The 20,326-nt window shown below is 49.1% G+C and overlaps 1 protein-coding gene and 1 long non-coding RNA gene across 21 annotated transcripts in view; one reads left to right on the top strand and one right to left on the bottom strand.

Moving 5' to 3' along the window:
• NAV2 (neuron navigator 2) overlaps window positions 1-20,326 on the top strand; it is a 763,895-nt gene that overhangs the window by 617,641 nt on the left and 125,928 nt on the right. For 15 of the 20 annotated variants that reach the window (XM_051824899.3, XM_002708951.6, XM_089310702.1 and 12 more), the window contains one exon: window positions 13,535-13,657. In XM_051824899.3, coding sequence (XP_051680859.2) covers window positions 13,535-13,657 — 123 coding nt within the window. The other 5 variants (XM_089310739.1, XM_089310746.1, XM_089310742.1 and 2 more) reach the window with 5 other exon arrangements.
• On the bottom strand, window positions 12,747-13,060 carry LOC149128375 (uncharacterized). Its single transcript, XR_016218377.1, has 2 exons — window positions 12,922-13,060; window positions 12,747-12,818 (listed from the first exon to the last, which is right to left on the bottom strand). It is a non-coding gene; the product is annotated as an uncharacterized LOC149128375 (long non-coding RNA).

Here is a 20,326-nt window from a genome sequence, read left to right as displayed (position 1 = left end):
CCACAGGAAGGACAGGGTTGGCAAGCGCAGCTCCGTGGGCTGCCGGTGCTTGGGAGGAAGGAGTGTTTGACGTCCTGAAGGCTTTGCCAGTGTGGGGGTCTCCTGCCTGGCACCCGTGTGCTGTCCACAGCGCTCTGCTCATACCACGCCTGATGCCGCTGAGTCAGGCTGCTCGCCAGCCACTGGCTGTCCACACGTGCGCACTGCTGAGCCCCGAGGCTTCTAAGTCAAGACCAGGAGTTCCATCGGCTCTTCTCATGCCCTAATGTGCCACAGGGGGCACATCAGGGATCAGCTCCCACTGGGGCTCTGTGGACACAGAGGTTACTCACCGACAGAGCAGGCCAACACCAGTTACTGGGAAGATTTCAAATTTCAAATGCTGTTGCTCCATCATCACCTGAGGGTGACTTGTTCCTAGGGAAACTGAGGCCAAATTAACTCAGGTTCACCACCCACATAAGATAATTACTTACTTGTCTGTTAACAATGAAGGGCTAGGGGATAGTCAGAACATAGGGCATTGTTATTAGTATTTTAGGGTTTCTTTTTTTTTTTTTTTTAAGATTTATTCAATCATTTGAAAGGCAGAGTTAGAGAGAGAGACAGGTGGAGAGTAAGAGAATCTTCCATCTGCTGGTCCACCCCCCAGATAGCCACAATGGTCAGTACTGGCCCATGCTGACATCAGGAGCTTCATCCTGGTCTCTTACATGGGTGGCAGGGACACAAACACTTGGGCCATCTTTTGCTGCTTTTCCCAGGCCCTGAGCAAGGAGCTGAATCAGAAATGGCAGGGCCGGCGCCGTGGCTCACTTGGTAATCCTCCGCCTGTGGCACCAGCATCCCATATGGGCGCCAGGTTCTAGTCCTGGTGGCTCCTCTTCCAGTCCAGCTCTCTGCTGTGGCCCGGGAGGGCAGTGGAGGATGGCCCAAGTGCTTGGGCCCCTGTGCTCACACGGGAGACCAGGAGGATGCACCCGGCTCCTGGCTTTGGATTGGCATAGCTTCGGCTGTGGTGGCCATTTGGGGAGTGAACCAATGGAAGGAAGACCTTTCTCTCTGTCTCTCTCTCTGTGTTTCTAAAAAAAAGAGAAGTGGAGCAGCTGGGACACAAACAGGAGCCCATATGGGATGCTAGCATTGCAGGTGACAGCACTACTGGCCATACCACAACACCAACCCATAGATTTATTTGATTAACTTGAAAGGCAGACTTATAGAGAAGGAGAGGGAGAGGGCATTTTTAGATGGCTCCTGTAGGGCATTTTTAGAGCAGTGAGGTTATTATATTCTGTGATTATATAAAGTGAGTACATGAAGTCCTGCATTTGTAGAAACCCTTAGAGCTGTGCAACACAGAAGGAATAACCTTACATAAACTGTGACATTTAGTAAATATGAATGTATCGCTATTGGGTCCCCTGTTGTAACAGTAGATCATGCCAATGCAACTTGTTAATAATAAGGCAGACTTTAGGGAGTATAAGAGAACTCTGCTTTCTGTACAGTTTTTCTTCAAACCTCAAAATGCTCTAAAAAACAAAGTTGTTTTTTGAAATGGTGGGGTTTGCGCCCCCCGAAGACTGCCTGCATCCAGAAGCCAAGACCTTGGAATACATCTGCAAGTTTCTCTGGTTCCCCAGAGAACTCAGGTGACTTCTGAGGTTTGCACATTCGGGGATATCAGACCACCTCCCGTCACCGTCCGCTTCCTTCCCAGAAAGTGCTTACATCGGCTTTGTGTGGAGAGCTGTCTGCTGGGTATTATTGGGTTGTGTTTCTTCTTTCAGAAGGTTGACACAAAGCTTCCTACTGGTGCTGGAAATATCTCCTGCCAGCCCACACTGATGGTTGGACCACAAAAAAGAGAATCCTGGCAAGGCCAAAATTCTGGACATGGGGACTGTCAATTTTCCAAAGCAAGAAGCCTTTCTTTGGAAGCATGCCCTGCCAGCTCCCATCCTGAAGCAGCTTAGTTGAGAATTGTGATGAAAGTCTTAGGTGTCTATTTATTTAAATAAGGGTGAGGAATACAGTGGTATTATATTCCTGGGCTCTCTGTGTGTTTATGTAACTTACATGGCACTTTTTTGGGGGGATGGCGCTGTGGTGCAGTGGGTTAAAGCCCTGGCCTGAAGTGCTGGCATCCCATATGGGCTCCAGTTCTAGTCCCAGCTGCTCCTCTTCCAACCCAGCTCTCTGCTATGGCCTGGGAAAGCAGTAGAAGATGGCCCAAGTCCTTGGGTCCCTGCACCCACGTGGGAGACCTGGAAGAGGCTCCTGGCTTCTGATTGGTGCAGTTCCAGCTGTTTTGGCCTTCTGGGGAGGAACCAGAAGATGGGAGACCTCTCTCTCTATCTCTACCTCTCTAACTCTCTTTCAAATAAATAAAATAAATCTTTTTTTTTTTTTTTTTTGACAGGCAGAGTGGACAGTGAGAGAGAGAGACAGAGAGAGAAAGGTCTTCCTTTTGCTGTTGGTTCACCCTCCAATGGCCGCCGCTGCAGCCGGCGCACCGCGCTGATCCGATGGCAGGAGCCAGGATCCAGGTGCTTTTCCTGGTCTCCCATGGGGTGCAGGGCCCAAGCACCTGGGCCATCCTCCACTGCACTCCCTGGCCATAGCAGAGAGCTGGCCTGGAAGAGGGGCAACCGGGACAGAATCCGGCGCCCCAACCGGGACTAGAACCCGGTGTGCCGGCGCCGCAAGGTGGAGGATTAGCCTATTGAGCCACGGCGCCGGCTTAATAAAATAAATCTTTAAAAAAATAAAAAAAAATTTATATGACACTGTTTTTTAACTTAAAGTGCTTAGCAACATGCTGGCATTGTGGCACGGCAGGTTAAGCTACCACTTGTGATGTGTGTGTCCTGTAGCATGGTAATGGGTTTGCATCCTAGCAGCCCTGCCTCCAGTCCAGCCCCATGCTAATGTGCCTGACAGGGCAGTGGAGGATGGCCCAAGTGCTTGGGTGCTACCACCCCTGTGGGAAATCCAGATGGATGACTCTGGCCTGGCCTAGCCCTGGCTGTTGTAGGCAGAGGTGAGATCTCAAGATATCTCTTTCTTTCTCTCTCTCTGGTAAATGAAAATAAATTTTTAAAATGGTGCTTCTATAGCTCCTTTGTGTAAAGATCCTTAGGGAAGCTAAACCAATATGCTCTGGAAATCAGTGTGAGCTGGAATTCTGTTAAATTTAGCATCTTGCACAACACACACACCTTGGAAATTTTCCCACTTGGTCCATCACTCCTCTGCTAGGAGCTTAGTGAGAGTAGGACCCACACAGTAGAGAGACTGAGTTTGTGTCCTAAAAGTGGGAGTGGCATTGAAATCAGAGCAATGCCCTGTGTTGCTTGCTGCTGGATCTGCTCATAGCAAACAAATGGGTCTTGCAGTGTGGAAGCCACTGCAGAATAGGCTAAGGGCCCCCCTCATCCAGGACCCACTTTGGCTCTGCCTTGGTGGAGACATTGCTGATGTGGAGTCTTTGGAAGCTGGGAACCGACTCAAACTGGATGCTAATTTTGCACATGTATGAGCTGGAGACCATAGCTTTCACAGCTCCTATGACTTTAGAAAATATAGAAATGTCTGCTTTAGACTGTGATCTCTAAACCTTTTGATTGTATCTGTCTTACATAAATAGAAATGTGTCATGTTCTTGCAATATTGCATATATTATAGAACAGTGGCATCCAAGAGGACATAATAAGTAAGCGTTAAGTGTCCCCACCTACAGACGCCACTGCCTCAGTCCTGGGCTTCCCAGTCTCCAGTGTGCATCAGAGTCAGCAGGGAGCCTGTTGAAAGGCAGAATTGGATCGGGAGCTGGGGGATAGTCCAGGTCTCTCTAAGCAGGCACCAGGGGAGGTGGGAGCAGCTGGTCTTTGGTGAGGCATATGTTGGTCTCGTCACAGTGACCCCCGACCAGAGAACAGCGCCTTCTGTTCTCTCCCACGCCACCCTTGAGCACCTCGCTCCAGGAAGTAGGAATGGCTGAAGTCTGCAGCACCAGCTTCCCCCAGTGCGCTGCAAGGGAGCCTGTGGGGCCCTCTGACTCCTCCTGAACTCAGGCCTGCGTTTTCTCACTGCGGCTTCTGTCCCCATAGCCTGATGGAGCCGAGCCCTTATCTGATTCTCTTAGCAACATCTTTAGCTTGCTCCTCAGAGAGGCGTGCTCTGGGGACAGGGGCCGGCCACAGTCGACTCCCAGTCTCCTGAGCTGTTCACTCCGCAGCAGCCCTGACTTCCTGCTGCACTATAACTGGAGACTGAGCTGGGTTCTCCCGGTCACCTGGCTCTGTCTGCAGCCAGGACTCAGCGAGATGGAGGAGAAATGCAGCCAAGCTGGGGAACACGCTGATGGCCACTGAGGAAACCTCTCAGTGGTGCTGTCCGTGGTCGTGTCCGGTGCTCTGAGCTGAGGCGGCTTGCAGTGTGGCCACCGGAGGCTGCTCCAGGCAAGATTTTGGTAGAGATGAGAATTGAACCTCCATGGCCTGCTAAAAAGGGGAAGATGATAGGAGCTTGCTGACGTCGGACGTCCTTGAGGAGGGTGGGAAACGGTGCCGAATGGTGTTGGAGCTCCACGCCAAGCAGCAAGGTAGGGAAGGGGCTGGGTGCTGTATACCCACAGGGTCCTCAGTCCCAGCCAACAGTGTGGCAAGGCTTCTCCCAAAGGCCTGAAAACCAAGCAAGTGGGAATCTGTGTTAGAGTTGCCCTTAGGGCACACTGATGCCTCGCTTATCCTCCCTGCACCCCAGCCCATGTCTCTGGATTGTCCCTGCAGTCCAGCATGGATTATGTGTAGTCCACGTCCTGTTATTCCAGGGAGACCCCACTGGGAAAGATATTCGAATCTCAGGCTTTTCTTTCCCAAGGTTTCTGTTGCATTCATTTCATCATGTGTCTGCCTGGTAGGATCTGTATTTAAGAACTTGCAACACCATGCTCTTTCTTGGGAACTTACCATTATTTATTTGATTTTTAAATCTAGGAGAATTTACTATGAGTAGAATATCAGGATCACTGTGATAATGTCTCCATGCTGGTCATGTGGGGTGAGGGAGTTTGATAAGTGCAATACATTACTTTTGCTCAGCAGTCACACCTAAAATTCTGAGGACAAAGTGGGTTACAGATCTTTCCTTAGCAGAGTTTTAATTATTTGCCTGAATTTTAGTGCTGCTGTTTTACCATTAGCCCTGAAAATGAACCCAGTTTTTTCCAGTCATATTTTTGCATTTCAGATGCTCTCTCTTCTTCCCATAAGTTAAATGTAGCAGCTCCTTTTCTTTCGTAAAGGTCGGCTTTCTTCTAAAGGATTTAGGCGGCTTTGTCACACTAGCTGGTCGGTTTGTCCTTCTTTGACCCAGAGTGAATTTATTCATCTGACTTCTAAGGGGCCCTAAACCAAAGGGATCTTTTTACAGGTTTGTCCAGCAACTCCATTTACATCCTAATAAACTCAGAGAATAAATGTCACGCCGCCCGTATTGTCACTGAGTAGAGGAGCCCTGTGAAAGACTGTGTTGTTCAGGGGTTTGGATGCTGGTGAAAATTTTGAGAGCAAGAGCTTTTTATCAGCCCACATCATTCTTCTCAACCTCGTGCAACATAGCATGTGCTGATGTCCATGTTCCTACGTTTATATTGATGTTGGCAAGGGATATTTTGTATATATAATCTTGCTCCATTTTTCTGTGCTGTGTTCGCCTGTGAACCGAATGTGTGTCCAAAAAATATTAGACAGGCTGACATGCCTTTGAAGAAAGGGAATCAGCTGGGATTGGTTAGATTTTCTTTTTTCCCCTCTTATACTTTCATTTCTTGCACCTGAAGATTTGTTGTTGCTTTGTGCACTTGACTAGAGCAGCTTGGGTCATTTTCCTTTCTCTTCCCATCCCTCTGCCTCTCCCCCAGTTCTTGAACAGAGGGGATTTCTTCAAAGATCTGTGGCCGTCAGCATGTGTTCCTTAGGCTGGCCACGTTGAACTGTGAACTGTGAGAGTCCAAAGCCACCTCCCTCCAAAGGTGACTCACAAAGTCAGTTTCACCTGGCTCCACATCTTTCCATCATGACGTTTCGACCAGGGGACAAGATCTGTTTACTAAAGCTTGGACTCGAAATCTCATGTATTTGTTCCAACAGGTCCTATTGGATTCCAAAGCTTTTTCATAACCAGTGTCATTCACCTGTATTTTGTTGAGACTGTTCCTTGTAATAGGCGTGTTGTCTTCTCAGTCTCTTGGCTGGAGGGATGGCGAGGCCTACCCGGCAAGTCTGGTCATTCTCCAAAGGTCTGGCATGACTCACACAGGATTAGAAGTGGTGTATTCTGAAAAACCTGTAGAAGGAAATATCGATGAAAAAATGCTTGCCAAAAATGGAGTGCGGAATGATGGAGCTATTCCAAAGCCAGTGTTGTCTTTGAAGCAGAAGCCAGAACCGGTTACTCCTCATTGGCATCCTGCCTTCCTGTCTCTCCTGACTTTTAGGCTTGGGTTTCCAACCCACCTGGAAACCCAGCTCTTTGTCACTGTGCCCCAGACCTTGTGGTGCCCAGTGCCTGGCTTTGTTCTCCATGAAAGAGCAACAGTGATCTGCTCACCCTTCTCCTAGCAGACCCTTCTCATGCATTTCTCTCTGCCTTTGTTCCTGATTCCCGTGTGCCCAGATGGGTGCTCCTGTGGCTGACAGATTCCTCGGCGCCTTTCAGGACCAGTTCACGCGGTACTCCTCCGTGACCCCTGCCCCATCATCTTATGCCGCTCTTCATGTAGTAGCTGAGTTGTTTGCATGTCTTAATCCCTGTGGACTTTGAACTTCACTGGGGCCCCAGCTGGGCACCCCGCCTGGTACACAGTACCTGTGGCATTGAAAGGGGGAGGAGGTCATGCAGAGTCACTGTTCTATGATGTGGACAATCACTGATGACAGGCACCGCAGTTAGTAAATATGAAGTATTCCTGATGTGCCAGGCTTTCCATACATGCGCGTCTCAGCCCATGTACCACAACCCTAAGAGGTTAATTTGTGGCTTCTTTTTTAATTAATTAATTAATTTGAGAGGCAGAGCTACAGGGAGAGGGAGAGAAAAAGTGAGGAAGATCTTCTGTCTGCTGCTTCACTCCCCAAATGGCCGCAACGGCCAGAGCTGGGCCAATCCAAAGCCAGGAGACTCCTCCAAGTCTCCCACATGGGTGCAGGGGCCCAAGCACTGGAAACATCTTCTACTGCTTTCCCAGGCCATCAGCAGGGAGCTGGATCAGAAGTGGAGCAGCCGGGACATGAACCAGACCCCATATGCGATGCCAGTGCCGCAGGTGGTAGCTTTACCCACTACGCCACAGCGCTGGCCCCGATCTGTGGTTTCACCTGTCTTGCAGATAAGGAAACTGAAGCTTAAAGAAATGACACCAAAAGGAGACAAATTTGGGATGGGAACCCACCTACCTCTCCTGTGATCCTGACCACAGTTTGCTTTTCCTCGCCTGAACTGTAGAGATGATAGTATACTTGATAAGATGCTTTTGAAGACGCAATGCTGTGATTTCTGTGAGGCACTTAGCACAGCACCCAGCGAGCATGTACCATTAGTTCTTAGTAACACTGTGTGGTAGGTTTCTCAGCAAGCAAGGCACACAGGGAGTATTTGAGCCCTGTCTCTAACACTAGAGCCATCTTCCTAACTCTGCTGCTCGTGGGCCACGTCAGGCAGTCCCAGGTTCAGACAGACACCTTGTCCCTTCAGCAAAGGCTCCTGCTCTCTACAGCCAGGGGTCTCTGGGGCGGCTCTGGAAGGTGGAAGCAGACAGCTCCCAACCTGTCGCCCTCCAGCTTGGGAGGATAATGTGGGAATTGTTCAGTAGCGTGGCTGCTTAGGCAGGCACCCACTCAGCAAACATCAGGATGTTACCAGCACCTCATTAGGCTCCAACCCTAATTATTTCTTTCCCCATGGAGAAGGCAAGTGTGGCGCTGGTGCTCTGAGACACAGCCCTGGCTCAGCTGGTTCTGTGCCTGTGACCTCAGGCAAGTCATTTCATCTCCACCCAGGGTGAGCCTCGCTGCAAAACTCCAAGAGACGGAACAAGGCCTTCTCCTGGCCTCCCCAAGCACCAGGCTCATTAACACTGCTGGCCCAAGGCCGTGTCTCAGATGAGCACACCAGTGATTGCATCATCTGCAAATTATGCTTTCTTAAGGGATTAACTTGGTCAAGGCAGTCTTCATTAATCCATTCAGTAGCCAACTCCTATGCAAATTTGCGTCACCCCCAAAAATATACTTTCGTTGATAGTTATTTAAAGATGTATGCAGAGATTTTTTAAATCAGATTGTTGTAACTGGTTTTATTTTTTAAAAAAGATTTATTTATTTATTTGAAAGGCAGAGTTACAGAGAGGCAGAGGCAGAGAGAGAGGTTTTCTATCTACTGGTTCACTCCCTAAATGGCCAAAATGGCCAGTTTTCAGATCAGCTTTGGCTGATCTGAAGTCAGGAGCTTCTTCTGGGTCTTCCCATGTGGGTGCAGGGGCCCAAGGACTTGGGCTGTCTTCTACTGCTTTCCCAGGCCATAGCAGAGAGCTGGATCGGAAGTGGAACAGCTGGAACTCGAATCAGTGCCCATATGAGATGCCGGCACTGTACAGAGGCCTTACCCTCTACGCCACAGCGCCAGCCCCATAACTGGTTTTAGTGAGTTAGAGATGAGACAGGCATTTAGTGCAGCAGTTAGGATGCTGTTTAGGACACCCAAACCCCATGAAAGGATGCCTGGGTCTGAATCCCAGCTCTGCTTCTGGCTCCAGCTTCCTGCTAATGTGCACTCTGGGAAACAGCGGGTGATGGCTCAAGTGCTTGGATCCCTGCCACCCATGTGGGAGAGCTGGACTGAGATCCAGGCTCCTGGCTTCAGCCTGGCTGAGCCCAGCTGTTGTAGGCATTTGGAGTGAGCCAGTGGATGTGAGGTCTCTTTCCCTTTGTTTCTCTCTGCCTTTAAAAGAAATAAATAAATAAAAAGTGGATCTACTTAAAAAATACTAATTTAAAGTGTCGCTCCCCGTCTTCGTGGGGGAACGACACAGGACCCTGCGCTGTTCTTTTGTCTGCTCGGCCCTCCCCGGGTTTGCTGCTGGTTCTTCCCGGGTTGGCTACCGACCCTGGGTCCCCCCTGCCACATTCCCCACTTCCGCGGGGGAGCGGCACACCGCCAGCCGGCTCTCTTGGGGGCTGCACAGGTGTTCCTTCAGATAGATGTTCCCCCTTAGATGTTCCTGGTGCATGCCGTCTCTCTCCTCCTTTGTAGTCCTCTTCCACCAATCCCAACTCTGCTACCCACACGCCGAGTACGCTGCTCTCCTCCAATCAGGAGCAGGTCCCACAGTTTATTGGTTGAACTGGAGGCAGCTGTGTAGAAGCTGTTTCCCTTCTCAGCGCCATATTGTGGGAAAGCAGATGCATAGAATAAGTCTTAATTCCAGTAACTTAGTCTAGTCCGAGTTGCTCCCAGTTGCTCCCCACATAGAGTATTTTAGAGATAAGGACAAGGCAGATGTTTTGTGTAGCAGCTAAGATACCACTTATATCCTTTATATCCTATATCAGTGTGCATGGGCTCAAGTCTGGGGTCCACTCCCAACTCCAGCTTCCTGCTAACTCGGTGTTCTGGAAGGCAGTGTGGTGGTTCAAGCAGTTGGGTCCCTGCCATCCACATGGGAGACTTCGTTCCCCAGAGCCCAGCTTAGGTTAGGGCATTTGGAGAGTGAACTAGCTAGTGGAATTTCTCTCCCCCCCCCCCCTTCCTCTCTTTCTCTCACTCTCCCTCCCTCTCCCTCTCTTTCCTTCTCTCTTTCCACTTCTCCCTTCCTCTCTCTGCTTTCTCTCAAATAAGATAAACAAATTTTTTTAAAAAAAGAATTTATAAGTGACTGAAATTAGATTCTTGAGTGTGAAGCTGGTTCTAATGACAATTCTGTCTCCACTGTTGTGTCTGATTCAACAGAATCTGTTTTAAAGATGATTCAATTAAAAATGATTGAATTCCTTTTTACAAGTATGAGGGAAAAGTGTCACATTTCCCATTTTCCTACCCATGCTGCCCCACCCTCCCCTCCCCCACCCACACCCAATGAATGAATTAGACTTGCAGTCATTATCATCAGACTAGTTACATTCAGCTCCCTGGCTTTCTGCTCTTAGTACCTACGAGAAGGAAAAGAATCCTGATTTATCCTTACTTTTCCCTCCCCTTTGCCTAAACCAAGTCAAAACTCCCAGAAACAGTTGACAAACCAAGTTTTTAAATTCAGTCCCAAGTCTCCAGGCTCCTCCTACCACATACACACACAGGTTGATTTTTTTTTTTTTTTGTAACAGCATCTCGCACTTGGGTGATTACTGGGCTTGGGCTGCAGCTTGCCGCCACACCCCATTTCTTCATTGTTCACCTGGCTCTTTTTTCCAGCCCTAGCAGAAAGCCGGGTGTGTGTGTGTGTGTGTGTGTGGCCTTGTCAACATCTCTGGCGGTGTGTAATTGCCAGCCGTGTATATTGTTTCACCAGCAATAAAAATCCAGCAGGGAAATGAGTGCTAAAATTAGTTTGTTTGTCCTTTGACAACATCTCCTCCAGTTAAAAAAGTTGTTTATCTAACTGGCAGAAAAGACTTTGCTGAAATCAAAAGTAACTGCCTTGCTTAATGGTGCGAGAGACTGTATGTGGAAGTGCTTCCACCAGATTCTCCTTGAAAGGACATTTGATCTTCTAGAACGTTCGGCTTCTGACAGTTACTGCATTTTAATGGGTGGGGTTTTTTCCCCTTGTGTTGTTTGTCGGATGGATGTGTGTGGTTCACTGGTGTACCATGAGTCTGTACATCTGTTGGGTGTGGGAGTAGGTAAATGGATGGTTCCACTGGAAGATAAATGGGCTAATTTGCTTTCTCATATGTCCTAGGTATCAAGTTTTCCAACATTTAAGGAGAAAGAAAAGCTCTGAGCAGTGTCTTTGCAAAACATTTGTTGCTAAACCTCACCTTATAGATGTGTATTAAGGCTTCATTCATTCATGTGTTCATTCATTCAACAAAAATAGTATTTTTTAAAGATTTTTTGAATTTATTTTGAAGGCGGAGTTACAGAAAGAGGAGGAGAGACAGAGATCTTCTATCTGCTGGTTCACTTCCCAAATGGCCACAATGGCCCCGGAGTGGGCCAGGCTGAAGCCAAGAGCCCGGAGCTTCATCTGAGTCTCTTACGTGGGTGCAGGGGCCCAACTACTTGGGCCATCTTCCACTGCTTTCCCAGGCATATTAGCAGGGACCTGGATCAGAGGGGGGCAGCTGGGCCTCAAATCCATGCCCATTTGGAATGCGGCATCGCAGGCAGGCGGAGGTTTAACTACTACACCACAACCCCTGCTCCCGAGGTCGTATTTAATGAGCACTGAGCATGTGCTAGGCCATGGGATAATAAGAATCATCTTTGCCTTCAAGGAGCTTACTGTCTAGGATAGGGAATAAATATTAAAAAGCAATTGTACAAATAACCATTCAACTCTAGCTTTAATCATGGGCTATATTTTATTGCAATATAATTCACATGTAAAATTAGCCATTTTAAAGTTATATGCCTCTTGGGGTGGGCATTGTGCACCTTAGCACACCTGCATTCCATATCAGAGTGCCCGTTTGAGTCCTGGATCTCTGCTTCTGATCTAGCTCTCTGCTGATGCATCTAGAAAGGCAGCAGATGATGGCTCAAATGCTTGGGTCCCTGGAACCCACGCAGGTGACCTGGAGGAAGTTCTTAACTCCTGGCTTCAACCTGGGCCAGCCCTGGCTGTTGCCGCACATTTGATTAGAAACCAGTGAGAAGATCATTCCCTCTCTCTCTCTCTCTCTCTCTCTCTCTGCCACTCTGCTTTTCAAATAAATAAATAATTTTTTTAAAAAAGCAAAGCACCTGATTCAGTGGCTTTCAGTATATTCACAGAGTGGTTATTTGTAAACTGATTGAGTTGAGCGAAAACTTCAGCACAACCACGGACTTGCCCTGCTGCGGCAACTTTTCCATTGCTTTCACATGGGCTCTGCTGCTGGTCACTAATGTGGTGAAGGGAGCCTGGGGGAGTCACCGGAAGTGAGGAGTTGACACGTGGTCCCCGGGAGGCGGCCCTCAGGGAATGTTCCTTTGTTCCATTCCCAGAAGCTGTGCTTCTCACCTGAAAACTCTCCCCTGCCCCTTGCTTGGACCTACTGGTTCTGGACAACCTCCACAGTATTGTAGAATTCTGTTCTTTTAAGAATATCTGGAAATGGAAGAAATTCAAGGACCAGGAACCCTCAGGGTCTGCCTCATGTGTGTGCAATAAAATCTCCATGACTTCACTCAGCTGATTCTGTGTTGAGAAAATTGACTCATTGGGCTTCTTATTACACACAATGACTGAAATGATGAAATATTTGCATCATCAGATACCTTGCAGGTGATCTGCTGGGGTGCATACAAGGATTAAAGGGATCCCAATTTGGTTTGTGGCTCTGCCCAAGTTTCTTCACACCTTCTGTTCTCAGAACATGAGGGTCAAGACACAACAAGGCTCCTTTCCTGGGTCTTGTGAAGGAGCTAAGGGAAATGCAAGGTGCATCTACTGCACACCTGCACTGCATCCTGTAGGTACCGAAGCTCTTAAGAACTTGTCTTGTTAGTACAGTGTCAGCCAGCTCAACGGAAGGTTCTAGGAGTCTTGCCTTTCCTGAACAGCGCTCATTTCATCAGAAGATAGTTTTGTAGCCTCACCAGAAGATCTGGAAGAGAGTAAATTAGCATCAGTGGTGTTCACAGAATTTTGTAACAACCCCCTTAAGACATCGGTTTCCAAGATGGAATCCACCATTGTGGATCCTTTACCATCAAGACAGCCATAGTAGTATCACCCAAGTGTATAGACTTCTTCAAATTGCAGCGCACTTCTGCCGTCCTTGTCTCACGAGTTCTCATGTCACCCTTGTGATAGTCCCATATGTCTCAGATGAAAAACCTCGGGCCCAGAAAAGGGACTCGCCCTTGATGGTGAAAGCGGTTCTACTATCTCCTATCCTTTTTTTCCTCCTCTCTTCAAAGCTTGCCTGCTTTCTCCTCTGCTCAGCTCTGTAACATTCTTGCCTGATTTGCTAACAACTTGTCAGTTCCACTTACATTCCTTAGGTAAAACACCTGCTTGTCTAATTGCTGACATTAAAGAATGTCAGGAGTCCATCTGACAGATCATTGTATTCACTGGTTTCCTTCTGCTTGATAGATTCCTGTGCGTTGGGATTAATTAAGTCTTTTGCTTGCTTGCTAGCAAGCCGGTGATCCTCTGAGCCGAATCAGTGGCTGAGTTATCCTTGGGCTCTGATCAGGGGCAGGACCTCAGGGAATCCTCGGCTCCTCCCCAGTAGCGCAGGAGCTTGTGAAAGGTGAGCCTGTGTGCAACTTGCTTTTGGCCATTCACCTGCATCATCCTCTTCTCCTTTGAAAGGTACATGACCGATGGTGGGCTCGGCCTGTACACACGGCGCCTGAACCGGCTGCCTGATGGGATGGCTGTGGTGCGGGAGACACTGCAACGAAACACCTCCCTGGGCCTTGGAGATGCAGACAGGTAAGCTGGCTCCACGTGGGGTTGGGGGGATGCAGGGATGACGCCGGGGTGGCCTGGGAAACGAGAGTCGTGGGAAAGCGCATGGGGGGATGCTTCAACCCAGGGAGAGGTAGGGAGCCCCTGTGGCGGTGCCTGAGGTCAGGAGCCGGCCCAGGAGGTAGGCGAGGGCCGCTGAGGGGTCTCGAGTCTTGCTTCTGTGTAGAGTGCACACGAGGAGCTCAGGCTCAGCTGGTGGTTGCGGTTGTTTTGACTGTTGCTATTGCATCCCTGCAGCTCTAGGGACCTGTCTTCCTCTCGCGTGAGGCTGCTTTCCAGGGATTGCAGCCGTGAGGCATGGGAGGGCTGTGCACTGAGGCAGTGCTCCCGGCCTGGGCGCCTGGGGAACGAGGACGTCTCCCTAACGTCTCCTGTGGCCCAGCACGAGGAGGCAAGGCTTGTGGATGTGGTTGCACACCACCTGCTGAGTAGTTGTCATTGTGAAGGGGTTGATCAGGCTTCTTGCCACCACCGCCACTAGAGAACAGAACTTCAGGCAACGCAACAGGAAAGAGAGAGGGCAGTTTGGTTTCCAAGTTTCTCTCGTCCTTACTCTGACATGGACCGGTTCTGTGACCTTGAGCAAGCCGCTGACGAAGGGATGTGGACTGTGCCATTGCCAAGGTCCCTTCCAGCTCTAATGTGCTGTCTTTCTGGATCTCAGTACAGCTTCCCAATGCCCTTTGATGATCTGGCTGTTCAAGGATTTTTCTGGCGTACTTGACCTCTTTCCACATCTGGGTTGATGAGACAGAACATGGCATTCGACTGCGAGTGGTTTGCAATGACTGTGTGCTTTTTTGGGTGCTAACCCTCATGTGTCAGAAAGCCAAGTAGCGGCAGAAGTACGGGCTTCCCACTGTGCATCTCACAGGCCAGGCTTCTTACCAAGAGCTCAGTGCTGTCTCTGGTTCTCTGGCTTCAGAGGAACGTGGCAGCACACAGGAGAGGCACTAACATCATGCCCAGAAATGGCATTTGCTAAAGAGGACGCTTCCTGTTCTCTGAGAGGCATCCGAGAGCACTGAGTTCATTGTCAGGAGCTTGGGACCTGGCCCAGTCCCTGCTGCTGACTTGGCTGTGCCCTCCTTAGAGCCCTCCATGGCCCAGGGTGGTGATTTATATCGGGGATGACAACAGGCTTCCCGCTGGAGCCCCAGCTCAAGTCTGCTTCCTTTCTATAATTAATAAGAGTTTGACAACTGTTCTTTTCTTTTTTAAAAAAATTTTTATTTGGAAAGCAGAGTGACAGAAAGAGGGGAGAGAGATCTTCCATCCATTGGTTCACTCCCGAGAGGGCCACAATAGCCAGGATGGGCCAGGCTGAAGCCAGGAACCAGGAATTCTGTCCAGCTCTCCTATGTGGGTGACAGGGGTCCAAGTACTTTCTGATGCTTTCCCAGGCACATATGCAAGGAGCTGGATCAGAAGCAGAGCAGCCAGGACTCGAACCAGTGCTCCAGCATGGGATTTCAGCTTTGCAAGCAGCAGCTTAACTCACTGTGCCACAATTCTGGCACCAATCACTACTCTCTTTTTTTAAAAAAAAAAATTTTTAAAAACTGCTCTTTCTAAGGCATAAACTCTCTGTCACTAAAATCTTTATAGTAAATATTATCGGGGGAAAAATAAGCAGTTGTTGCAGCACCCTCTTGGGAGAGTCCACAATTTGCCAGTTATTTTGCTCATGCATGGTCTCCTGTAAACATGCAGCAGGTTGGTGAATCTATTAGCACAAATGCTGCCCTTACAAGGTGTGCTCCCCTTTGCAGCAGCAGCAGAATCTGTGCTCAGCAATTTAATGTAATGCTTCATTGCAGGGTTAATGGCATTATTATAGACCACAGCTGAGCTTCTGTCCGCATCTGGAGATGGAGGATTTGGGGGTGGAAGTGAAAACATGGATGGTGTTTGTTATTTTGCTTCGGTATGAATGGTTCCACCAAGTAGCCAACTGTGTCTTCCATTCCAGCCCACACTCGAGTGCTCAGGCGTGATCTTTTATTTTATTTAAGACCGAATGGATAACCAAATATTAAAGAAAGGACTCAGGTGGCTTTTGTAGAAATAGAATTCAATAGTGATTATAAATTCCTTCATCTATTTTAAATCAGTAGTTGTGAGATTTATTTGTATTTATTTGAGAGAGCGAGCAAGTGAGCAAGCCATCCTCTGCTGGTTCACTTCCCAGTGCTCACAGTGGCCAGCAATGGGCCAAGCTAACGCTGGGAGCCAGGAACACAAACCAAGATCTCCCAAGTGGGTGCAAGGAACCTGTTTACTTGAGCCATCAGCGCTGCCTTCTCAGGTCTTCATTAGCAGAGAGCTGGAATTAGGAGTCAGAGCCATTCCTCAAACCCAGGTACTGCAATAGGGGATATCTTAAAAGTGGGTGTCTCAGCTGGTGGCTTAACCTCGGGCCAGATGCCAGCCCCATTCTTCCTAGTTTGTGTAAGTTCTGAGATGTAGGCAAGAGGTGTTTTGTGCTGTTCTAGCACTAGTTATTGTGAACAGACCACAGTGATGCTTTATCTTTGGCTGAGTGGAAGCAGCAGATTTGTTTTTATACAGCTCTTCCTGTAAATTGCCTACAAAAAACTATATTCTAAATGAGTGTTTTCCACAGTGGGAGGCTGGCGTTAGTAGTGCAGGAGATCACCTCAACATTTACATTAAATTACATTTAATTGTGATATTTTTACAAATTTGCAATGAACATATCCAAGCTGTGATTTCACAGATACTGCCTGCGGTGAGGAGCGTATTGGCTTGAGACGATTTAACGTGAAATATAAAGGAAGACGGTCACAGATGGTGGGGAGGCAAGTGGCTGCAGTTTGAGTAGTATCCTCAGCTCTGCAATTGGGAACACCTTCTTTAAACAATCAGACAGGTGGCCAGAACTCCTCCCTTTGAACCTCAAAAACAAAGGTTCTAGAGCTAAGATATTTCCTGGAAATTCTGTACAAGCAGACAGCCCAGTCCTTGTGGCTTCACACGTAGGCAATAGAGCATGGGTCCTACAGAGGAAATAGGAGAGGTTCTGCTGAGAGGGCAGGCCTCGGCGAAGGGCAGACAAGCATGCGCGTGGCTGCTGGTGGTGAGAAGCAGCAGATTATTAACCACCTCCGTGCTGCGCTGGCGAACAGCTGTTGCCAGTAAAGGATGTTGACCTGCGCAGCAGAGCTTGGCCGTTTGCAGCAGGAAATGGCTGGAGTATCTTCGGGTTATGAAAAGTGACTGATAGGAATGCGTACCTTCAGAGCCTGGGAGATAGAGGCCATGTCACTTTGTGGGCCTTGCATGTCACCAGCCGGCTCTGGGGAAGCAGTGAATGAAGATAGTGAATTCAGAACGCCCAGTCTGCTCTTGATCTCCTGTCACGCCTCGGGGTCGCCACCCCTGGGCTCCAGGTTTCTCCTGATAATCATCAGGGGCTCCGTCCAGCAAGCCAGAGCCAGACAGCTGAGAAGGGAGGATCAAAAGGGACAGACGGAGGTGGCTTAACGCACGTTGTAGGCCCCAGATAACAGCCACGGGAGCTTTGGCACGGAGGGCTCTGACTAAGGCCTGGAGGCCCGGCCGCTAGGGTCTGGATGTGTTTGGAGTGTATCCCCGAAGCTTCATGTGCTGAATGAAATTCAGTCCCCACTGTGAAGTATATTAAGAGTGTACAAACCTAATTTCACTCTGGTATTTAGAGGTTAGAGTTGGAAGGTAGTTAGGATTAAGGAAGGTCATCAGGGTGTAACCTCATGGTTGAATCCTGGTTGCTTTTTAGGACAAAGGAAGGAGGGCCAGAGCTGTGGCACAGCAGGTTGAAGTCCCAGCCTGCAGCACCGACATTCCATATGAATGCTGGTTCGAGTCCCGGCTGCTCCACTTCCAATCCAACTCCCTGCTAATGTGCCTGGGAAAGCAGTAGAAGATGGCCCAGGCCCTTGGGCCCCTGCACCCACGTGGGAGACCCAGAAGAAGCTCCTGGCTTTGAATTGGCTCAGCTCCGGCTGTTTGTTACAGCCAATTGGGGAGTGAACCAGTGGATGGAATCTCTCTCTCTCTCTCTCTCTCTCTCTCTCTCTCTCTCTGTAACTCTTTCAAATCAGTAAATCTTTTAAAAAAAAAAAAAAAAGATGAGAGGAACTCAGAAGAGACACACAGACGTACATGCTGTTCCTTGCCGTGTAGTTCCTTACATCACCATGGAACTCTGCCAGTAGGAAGCCTATCACCAGCTGCAGGCCATTGACCTTGCTCCACCCCCTCCCCCAGGAGTGCCAGCCAAAATACACCTCTCCCTTTATAAAGTTCCCCAGTCTGTGACACTCAGTTAATAGCAGCAGAAAGTGGACGAATAGGTCAGCCTGTCAGAAAGTCAAATGGTTTTTGCACCTCTGCCAGCTGTCCCCTCAGAACCCATCCAGAGTGCTTGAACTCCAGGGAGTTAAGTGCTCCGGAAGCTCTGGGTTCAGCTCACGGAAAGTCTCCCCTTACTGTAGCTTTCTTGGTCACCCCAGAGCTTCACCGTGCTCCTGAGCCCCCCTCAGGCTGGGGCTGTACTGCAGCATCCCAGGGCCACGTAAATGCCACGGAGAGCGCCAGCAGGCAGAAGGCCCCTGCAGGCCAGCGCCGCGGCTCACTAGGCTAATCCTCCGCCTAGCGGCGCCGGCACACCGGGTTCTAGTCCCGGTCGGGGCGCCGGATTCTGTCCCGGTTGCCCCTCTTCCAGGCCAGCTCTCTGCTGTGGCCAGGGAGTGCAGTGGAGGATGGCCCAGGTGCTTGGGCCCTGCACCCCATGGGAGACCAGGAAAAGCACCTGGCTCCTGGCTCCTGCCATCGGATCAGCGCGGTGCGCCGGCCGCAGCGCGCCGGCTGCGGCAGCCATTGGAGGGTGAACCAACGGCAAAGGAAGACCTTTCTCTCTGTCTCTCTCTCTCACTGTCCACTCTGCCTGTCAAAAAAAAAAAAAAAAAAAAAAAGAAGAAGAAGAAGGGCCCTGCAGAGGATGACCTTGGGTTAGCTCTCTCCTCAACCAGCAGAGCACTTACTGAATGCCAGTGGCTTTCATTTGGGCAATAACGCCACATTACTTTAAACTTTCCAAGGACAAAAAACACAAATGCCCTATGGTTTAAAAAAAAAAAATCAGCCTGAGACTGAAAATGTCCCTTCAACACTGCCAGGAAACCAAGGAGAGAGGAGAGCCCTGTTTTGTTTTCCTTCTTGTTATAAGCAGTTCATTATTTTCCAAATTATGAATGTTTGAGATGTGGGAATGGCTCTTTCTGTTGCTGTACAGACATCTCAGACTGTGTCTGGGGCCCTGGCCCTCCGGCCATCCCAGTTTTGCCCTAAATTGAGAGGCTGCTCTCGGGTAAGCCCCATGGCATGAGGATGTAGCTATGCAGCCTGGTATTCGAGCAGCCTGCCAAGCCAAACGGTCCTTCCTCGCCCAGATTGTCATAAGTGCTCCAAGAGCCCAGGCATCACTTGGTTTTGTGATTCGTGTGGAACAAAGCAGCCTTTCTGGCACCAAACAATGAATTCATGGGTTCAGGCCCAACCTGGAGGGAAGAGTTACATCCAGGCGAGAGGGCCCCAGCCGGCAGGTGCAATTGGCAGCAAGCCCTTGTTCAGGGGTAGGTCCCCAAGCCAGTTATTCCTTAGGCATAGTTCCCGCTGGGATCTACAGAAGAGAAGGAACAAATAGGGCAAGAGACCTCCACATCCTCTTAGATCCAGAATATGTGGCTATGTAATGCTGCATGGCAAGAGTGAATTAAGGCTGCTTATCAGCTGGCATCAAAGAGGAAGATTGCCTTGCATTCTGCAGCTGGATCCAAGGAACTGACAACATTCTCTTTCTTTAAAAGATTTATTTATTTATTTGAAAGGCAGGATGAGGGAGTGAGTGAGAGAAAGAGAAAGAGATAAAGAGAGAGAGAATGAATCTTCTATCTACTGGTTCACTCTCCAAATGACTACAACAGCTGGTGCTGGAGCCAGGAGCTTCATCGGGGTCTCCTACATGCATACAGTGGTCCACGGACTTGGGGCCATCTTCTGCTTTCTCAGGCCATAAGCAGGGAGCTGAATTGGAAGTGGAGCAGCTGGGACTCAAACTTGCGCTGATATGGGATGCTGGCATTGCAGGTGGCGGCTTAACCTGCTATGCCACAGCACTGTCCCTGTGACAACCTTCTTAGGAGCAGAGGAGAGAGACAGAAGAGGAGGTCCAAGTGTTGTAGCATGAGAAGGATGCAACCTGCCATTGCTGGCTTTGAAGTTAGAGTAAGGAGTCTACTGCCAGAGGACACAGTGGGGAAAGGCTAAGGGGCAGCAGTCCTGCCCCCCAAGCCTCCAGAAATGAGGGCGCCCTGCCAGTAACTACACCTTTTTGTTTGTGTAACTCATGTCAGACCTAAAACGCTCAGAACTTATGATGATAATGCATTTTTGCTGTTTTTAAGCACAAAGTTCATGGTAATGTATATGGCAGCAATAGAAAACCACTGTCAGCTTTTATCAGAAACTAAACAATACTAGGATCCATTACCTGATGGACTGCTGTATGCCACGCACCTTGTAAGCATCATCCCGTTGACACTTGACCCTTTAAGGGGAGCTAGGGCC

Source organism: Oryctolagus cuniculus, chromosome 1 (genome assembly GCF_051225735.1).
Source record: "Oryctolagus cuniculus isolate XC-2025 breed Fujian yellow rabbit chromosome 1, ASM5122573v1, whole genome shotgun sequence".
NCBI lineage: Eukaryota > Metazoa > Chordata > Mammalia > Lagomorpha > Leporidae > Oryctolagus > Oryctolagus cuniculus.
The sequence above is the reverse complement of the archived record's forward strand: the minus strand, read 5'-3'. Positions and strand labels throughout refer to the sequence as shown.